The 7798-nt window shown below is 45.6% G+C and overlaps 1 protein-coding gene across 1 annotated transcript in view; it reads right to left on the bottom strand.

Annotated features, from left to right (window-relative positions):
* The window catches only part of DGAT2 (diacylglycerol O-acyltransferase 2), a gene marked incomplete at its 5' end in the record, with an annotated part of 19180 nt that extends 11820 nt beyond the window's left edge, over window positions 1–7360 (bottom strand). Inside the window, 3 exons of the mRNA XM_010165326.2 lie at window positions 5101–5171; window positions 6021–6128; window positions 7174–7360. Coding sequence (XP_010163628.2) covers window positions 5101–5171; window positions 6021–6128; window positions 7174–7360 — 366 coding nt within the window. The remainder of the gene's footprint in view (window positions 1–5100; window positions 5172–6020; window positions 6129–7173) is intronic.
* Between the last annotated feature and the right edge of the window lie 438 nt (window positions 7361–7798).

Genomic DNA, 7798 nt, shown 5'->3' with positions numbered 1-7798 from the left:
CCTGTCCCAGGGCTCCGGCACCCTCACAGCAAAGAAGTTTTTCCTTCAGTTTGTCTGGAACTTCTGGTGTCCCAGTTTGTGCCCATTGCCCCTTGTCCTGTCACTGGGCACCACCGAGAAGAGCCCGGCCCCATCCATTTGGCCCCCACATTTCAGATCTTTATAGACATTGATCAGATCCCCTCTCAGGCTGCTTTTCTCCAGGTTGAACAGTCCCAGCTCTCTCAGCCTCTCCTCACACGGGAGATGCTCCAGGCTCCTCATCATCTTTGTGGCATCCACTGGACTCTCTCCAGAACATCCCTGTCCTTGGGACCTTGCCTATCTCTGCAGCAATGGGGTTGAGTCCAGTCTGGCACACAGCACCATGCTCACAGCTACAAGAACTTGGGCTTCACCTGGCAGTTCAGCACCAGGATTTAACTCCCTGGAAGCTTCCTCAGCTGCTTCAGGCACAGCTTAGCTTAAAGCACTATTTACAAAGCCAGCCACTAAGCAGCAGACAAGCTTAAGCTTCTAGTGCCTTAAAATAGCTCATTACTGTCAGAGCAGCTGCCTGAAGCCCCAGTGAACATGGACAACTTCTGCTCATGCTGAGGAATTGAGTCAAATTCTCACATCCACCTGGTTTTACACAACATAACCTGGTATCTCCAGATACAGGTACAATAGTCCTACTGGTCTTTCAGGATGGGAATTTCCACCTGCTAACTCAGGTAGAAACCAAGCATAATCATAATAAAAAATGTCACAGCCAAGCCTGCTTTTCATGCAGCTACTTTGATAAAGCAAGCATGATGCCAGCAGGTAGAGCTGTGGAAGGATGCAGCAGATCCAGCCACAAGTTCTAATGTGCAGCTTTGTCAGAGGTTGATAACCCCCAGCAGTGTGACAGGCTTGAGGAGGAATAGCTGGAGAGCTGCTGGGAAGAGAGGGACTTGGGGGTGTTGGGCAACAGCAGCTGAACAGGAGTCAGCAGAGTGGCCAGGTGGCCAAGAAGGCCAAGGGCATCCTGGCCTGGCTCAGCACCAGTGTGGCCAGTAGGAGCAGGGAAGTTCTCTTCCCCCTGCACTGGGCACTGGTGAGGCCGCAGCTTGAGTGCTGGGTTCAGTGTTGGGCCCCTGAGTCCAAGAAGGACATGGAGGTGCTGGAGCGTGTCCAGAGAAGGGAACGGAGCTGGGGAAGGGTCTGGAGCACAAGTGTGCTGAGTTCCCTTGTGGCTGAGGGAACTGGGGGTGTTGAGCCTGGAGAAAAGGAGGCTGAGGGGAGACCTTGTGGCTCTGTGCAAGTCCCTTGGAGGAGGGTGGAGAGAGGTGGGGGTGGGGCTGTTCAAAGTGGGTGTGTGTTTTTTCTCCCAAGTCACTAGTGACAGGAGACAATGGCCTCCAGTTGCACCAAGGGAGGTTCAGATTGAATATCAGGAAAAATTTCCTCACTGAAAGGGTTATCAGGCAATGAGCTTCCTAGGGAGGTGGTTGAGTCCCCATCCCTGGAGGAATTGAAGAGTCATGTAGACATAGTGCTCAGGGACATGGGTTAGTCGGGGACTTGTCAGTGTTGGGGTCATGATTGGAATTTATGATCTTAAAGGTCTTTTCCAATCAAGGCAATTATGGAATTCTGTGATGCTGGTGGCATTTCAGTCTGGCCAAATCCAGCCTACATCCTCAAGACTGAGCCCACACCAGCTTGGTGCAAGGAAACCCTGGCCTTCAGACCTGCAGCCTCTTATAGAATCACAGAATGGTTGAGGTTGGAAGGGACCTCTGAAGGTCATCTAGTCCAACCACCCTGCTCAAGCAGGGACTCCTAGAACACATGACCCAGGATTTTGTCCAGATGGTTTTTGAATATCTTCAGGGAGGGAGATACCACAGCCTCTCTGGTCAACCTACAAGGGGGCCTCCCCTCCGAAATCTTTAGTGCTACAACTGCCACCACTGGGACTTTGCTTCCTAATCCTGGGGAGGTGGCCTTAGGATTTTGGGAAAAAAAAATAAATCTGCAAGACTGCTTCTTATTTATTTCCTGAATTAGGAGTAAAATCTGAGCTAATATCCTACAGCAGATGGTCCTGATGCTGCCACACATGCAACTTGCCCAGCTCTATGTGCAGTTTGCAAACACTGAGTTTAGCATTACAAATGCCACCGGGGAGATTGTCACTGCTGTCATCTACCCTTGTAATGCTCAGTGGACACATGGCACAAGATGAGGTACAGCAGATGACTACCCCAACAAACCACAAGCCAGAAAGACAAACCAAGCTCTGCTAAACCATTACACAGACAATTCTGGATCCAGTCACGGGGAATTTTGCAGATGGAAGATTTAAATAAGTGGTCACCTCTAGACCAGTCTCCCTCTTGACTGAAGACAGGTAAATCATATCCAAGGAGTTCCTGATCTCTTAGAAAGTTCAAACCCTGGTTCTCCTAGAAAGTTCAAAGCTGCTGTAGTGGTTGGTACCACTCCTTACAAGAGATTATATTCATGTCCATAATTGCAGACAACCAGCTCCAGCATCCATGGTCCCTGCAGCAGGTTTTAACAAACATGCAGCCAGCTGACTGTTTCTCCATAGCAGGTGCAGAAGTTATCCCACAGCTGTCAACCATCAAGTGTTTCTCTTTGCATACGATTTACCAGTGGGCTCTGTGAACTTTGCACAACTCTACCCCCTTAATGACAAAGGAATTTCAGCCATAAAGGGATTCTCAAATGGACTGTGGGAACTAGCAAGTATTTATCCAGACCAGCAGAGAAGTTCAGTTTATCTACCCAATCTTATCTCTAGACCCACTTGAACAACCCACCTGTTTGACAAGCTTCTAATATCTACAGTGGATCTGACCTGCATGGCTGGTTCAGAACATGTTTCCATGAAGACAGAGGCTAAATGTCAGCAAAGGAGAGGTGAAACAGGCAACCAGCTATTACTGGTGATCCCCTTGAATCAAGTCCCCAGGAGAAACTAGTGCATTTTAAGTGGCTAAGAAACCTTATAGCAGCCTTCCAGTATCTGGAGGGGCCTACAGGAAGGCTGGGGAGGGACTTTTTTCAGGGGCACATAGTGACAGAACAAGGGGCCATGGCTTTAAACTGGAAGAGGGGAGATTGAGCTGATATGTGAGGAAGAAATTTTCTTCTGAGGGTGGTGAGACACTGGCCCAGATTGGCCAGAGAAGCTGTGGCTGCTCCTCCTCCCTGGAATTGTTTGTGGCCAGGTTGGATGAGGCTTTGAGCAACGTGGTCTAGTGGAAGGTGTCCCTGCTGCTGGCAGGGGGGCTGGAACTGGATGATCTTTAAGGTCCCTTCCAACCCAAACCATTCTGTGATTTTAGCCTTCAGCAATATCAAGGCAGCAGGGTTTGTTGCAATAATGAGGACTTTGTAAGAGAAGACAACATATTTGAGACCCATCTTCAACACTAGAGCATGCTCTGTTCTCCATTAGCTACAAGACCTGAGCTGACCAACCACTTCCAGCCCATGCAGTTGTGTATTTTTCCATTTTTCCAACCTACATTTGCCAAGAATTACCTGTTAACAGCAGCAAGTGTGGCAAGAGGTTTGTTCACCAGCAGCATGTTCAGGCACCCTGAGAGGTCAAGTGACTTTGCAAAGGAGGAATCCAGTCTATGTTACTTTGGCTTCCTACTGGAATTGGATTTCCTAATACCTTCTAAGGCTGGACTATCTTAGGAAAAGGTGGTTCATCAAAAGCCATGGCAAGGTCCCTTCCTTTTGCTCAGGCTGAATAAAACTTGCCAACAACCTTACATAATAGTCCTTTCAGCTGTGTGTCCTTCCAAAAAGGATCAAGTTCCCTTCTAGCTGAATTTGGCCCCTGCTCCCTTCCAAGTCCTTCAGCTAATTCTGCAGTCCCCAGAGCAGACTGGCAGCCCTGTCCTCTGTCTGCAACACATCTGAAATACCAGGGAAACACAAGCACAAGGTTACAAGGTGGAGAATGGAGCTATTTCCACTGCTGGGAAGCCCTCTTCCTCAAAGCAGCCAGACTTTAGAGCTGATTTCACTGCTCCCTATGAAGTGGTAGGACTTTTGATGCACAGGGTTGTGTTGGGTCTGGCTGAGATGGAGTTAATTTTCTCTGTAGCAGCCCTCAACAGTGCTGTGGTTTGTATTAGTAGCTAGAAAGGTGTTGATAACACACCAGTGTTTTGGTTACTGCTGAGCAGTGCTCCCACAGCATCAAGGATGGCTCTCCAACATTTCCCCCCTGGAGTAGGCTGGCGTTGGGAAAATCTTGGAAGGGGACATAGCCAGGACAGCTGACCCAAACTGACCAAATATTCCATACCATATAATGTCTGCTCAGAAATAAAAGCAAGGAGAACAGAGGGGGAAGGGAGGACATTTGTTATTTACATTTGTCCTCCATGGCAACCACTACACATACACTGAAGCCCTGCTTCCCAAGAAGTGGCCAAACATCACCTGCTGATGGGAAGTAGAGAATAAATATTTTGCTCTTCTTTTGCTTCTGCACGTGCAGCTTTGCTTTGTTTCTATTAAACTGCCTTTGTCTCAGCCCAAGAGTTTGGGTTTTTGTTCCATCTTTTCTCCCCTCCCCATTCTGCCGAGGAGGAAGGTGGTAAAGAAGCTTGGTGGGCACCTGGAACTCGGGCAAGGTCAACCCACCACAAGGATTCTCAGCTATTCTTACCCATTACACTATTGTTTATGGATGTAACTCGAAATCAGACCAAAACTGAGCTAGAGAGGGAAACACAGGTAGAGCTAGACACAATGCAGGACTGCTGCAGCACAGAGGAGAAGTTGGGGAGATGGACAGGAGCCTTACTGCTACAGGGCAGATTGCCTCAAGAAATCTGGTGATAAAGCCATCAGAAGCAGTATATTTTATAAATCATGATACCACCACTGGTGATGCATTTCAGATTTTATAACCACAGCTGTTCCAAGCAGTAACATAGCAATGGTAAGTTAGCTGTGTCCTGCTTAGTTCAGTGTCATGGATAGACTTGTGTAGGTCCAATATCAACTCCACAGGGATTATTACAAGTCATCTTAAAACAACTAAGTCTCAATGTGTAGAGTTAAACTGTTACTTACTCTTATTGGAAAATAATCCCTGAAGTACCTCCATATGGCCCAGTTTCTCACCCATTGGGATCTTCTTCCACCTAGGAGAGAAAAAAAAAAAAAAATCATGTTTTTAAAGCTCTTTCCACATGGGTGCCCACCAAAAAACCTAGAGGACTCCCAAGAGCTTGCTGTCTCACTAGAGAATTCAACAATTTCATTCCTTTAAATGGGACACCTGCATCTTTCACTAAAATCAGGTGAATCCATCCCTAGTCAGAGTTCTTCAGGCTAATTAAGGCCTGACTTCAAATCCAGGGTAGGACCTGACTTTATCTTAAGTTTTAGGTGGATAATGGGCAGTTCAAGCTAGAAACAGCTCAGTGTTAACCTCAGATTCATAGTTTGGGAAAGGTCAAGATCCCAGATGATTTCAGTGGTCTTGAAGCAGTGGAGAATTGTGCTAATCTGGTGATGGAAGGAGTTTCCATCAAAGCTTGTTGTCATTGCTGTAGTGAGGTCTCAGAGCTGGTTTCTACAGGATATTCTTTGAAATAAAAGCCTTTCTGCTTCATTTGCAGCAACATTGACTCCATAGGGGAACCACGTCACACCATAATCTGAGCCTTGCAAGAGCTAGAGAGGACAGCAAGATCTTTAATTTTTATGTAGATCTTTCTGACCTACAGGAGGAACCTAAACCTTATAAAACCAACAATGGCACAATATTACTGTATTTTATCTTACATGACCCTCAGCATCAGTAAAACCTGCAGTCACTGCTTATGCCAAGGGCTGATATTTGTATGTTTCACTGAAAAATGCTTTTGGTCAGTGATTCAGCCAAGTCCCACTAAGAAGGGAATTCATTTATTATAAAAAGGTGCTGCTTTGTCCAAATCTGAGGACAGGGACACTTAAATAGCAAAGATCTATTCTGCAATCTTTACCTTTCTTTGGTGTATTCCAGTCAAATACCAGCCAGGCTAAATATAGAGCAGCAATCACCCAGCAATCTGTGCACAGTATGTACATGAGGATTAAAGTGCAAGCAACACCTGTGTAGGTCCAAGAAAGAGAAGAAAACAAGGTTGCATCAGGTTTGGGTCTGTGTTTACTCTTGCATTAAGAGCCCCTTGCCTTTTGACCCTTCTATACTGAAGTCTTAGTCTCAATTTGATGTCATTAATCCTCAATCAAATTGGATTTAGCTAAAAAAATCCCCCTTGTGTAGGACTGAGACAGCTTCCTCCAAAGCTACCTGCTTTGAAGCACCTCAACCTCACACTTAATGGTTTCTCCAAGTATCTGTTCTTTAATATCTCCAGGTAGGGCAGCTGCTTCACCAGGCAAGACTAAGACTTCATGAGCATCAAGATTTCTTTGTGCCCTACATCAAGGAGGTTTCTTCCACAGCTACACAAATCTTCCCCCCATTACACCAGCTCTACACCCACCATCCCACCAGCGTGCCAGACATCCCACCCACAAATGATATTGCTGGTTTAGCACAAACTAAATTGGGAAGGAACAGCAAGACTTGCTTGACTGACTGCAATCAACATCTTTCTCCAGTTTATTTATCAACAATACTGTGGAGCAGAGCAGCCCGAGACTTCAGATGACAGAAGTACCCAGAGACAAATTATTGCTATTTTATTGATCTAACACAAACATTTCTTGCTTATCTCTGGAACTTCTTGGAAGGAGACTAAGCCTGGAGGAAGGCACTCCTGTTGCAATCAGTTGCATCAGTTACCAGTTGCTTCTAAGAAATTTATTCTCTGTGGAAATTCCCATGAATGAGTCAGGTGAGATATTTCCAATTGCTTTAGTCTTATTTGTGTGGTAGACACAGACAGGAGATGATCAGTAGGTCTTTCCATAGCTCTTATGGTTTTCTAGAGCCAGGTAAAGTCATTTGTTGTCAAAATATCAAGCTATGCAAATGTGCTCTACAATATCCACACACCCCAGGTAACATCCTGCTGCAGTGAACATCCAGTTATTAATGCTTACATGAAAATTAACATTTTTCTATTAAAATTCTTCCAGAATTAAGGCAAAAAAAACCTTCCTTTAGGCCAAAAATGTGTTACTTACCCATGATAAGGAAAGTGAGAACCCATTGCAGCACGGAGATGATTTGGAGTTGTTTCTCTACTTTGGATTTAGATAACCAGAACAAATCCTGTAGAGCAGAAAGAATGTTCGATCCTGTGCCTAAGAAGGAAAAAAAAAATAGAAATGAAGTTACATTTACACACTGAGCAAAGATGACAATATTTTCCTTTCAAATAGGAGGTTTTAAATCAATGTTCTTGCTGCTTGCTCTTAGAGCAAAGCTTGTTGAAGGTTAATGTTTCCCATGGAGTTTAGGCATCCTGGAAGGGGAAGGGTTGTCCTCTACAAACATGAAGCTGTTTTGGGAATGCTGGAAGGGATTAATGGGTAACATCAGTTCCCACCTGAGCAAGCCTCTAGTCACTTGACCATAAAAGTGCAGAAGACATTAGCACATGGTCCTAATACACATCCCCACTTCAAACTGCCAATTCCTGGAAGTGGTGTTTGATAACAGGGAAACCCATGGGTTCACCATAAGAGAAAGATCAACTGACCCAAACCACAGGCAAACACATACCAAGCTGTGGTCTGAACTGTTGCTCATCGACCCTTCACCAGGTGTGTTGCATAACTGCTTCATGCATGTTCAAGAGAAGCTCTG

This window comes from Antrostomus carolinensis, unplaced genomic scaffold (genome assembly GCF_000700745.2).
Source record: "Antrostomus carolinensis isolate BGI_N321 unplaced genomic scaffold, ASM70074v2 scaffold3753, whole genome shotgun sequence".
Taxonomy (NCBI): Eukaryota; Metazoa; Chordata; class Aves; order Caprimulgiformes; family Caprimulgidae; genus Antrostomus; species Antrostomus carolinensis.
Note: the sequence above shows the minus strand (reverse complement) of the source record. Positions and strands in the feature narration are given on the sequence as shown.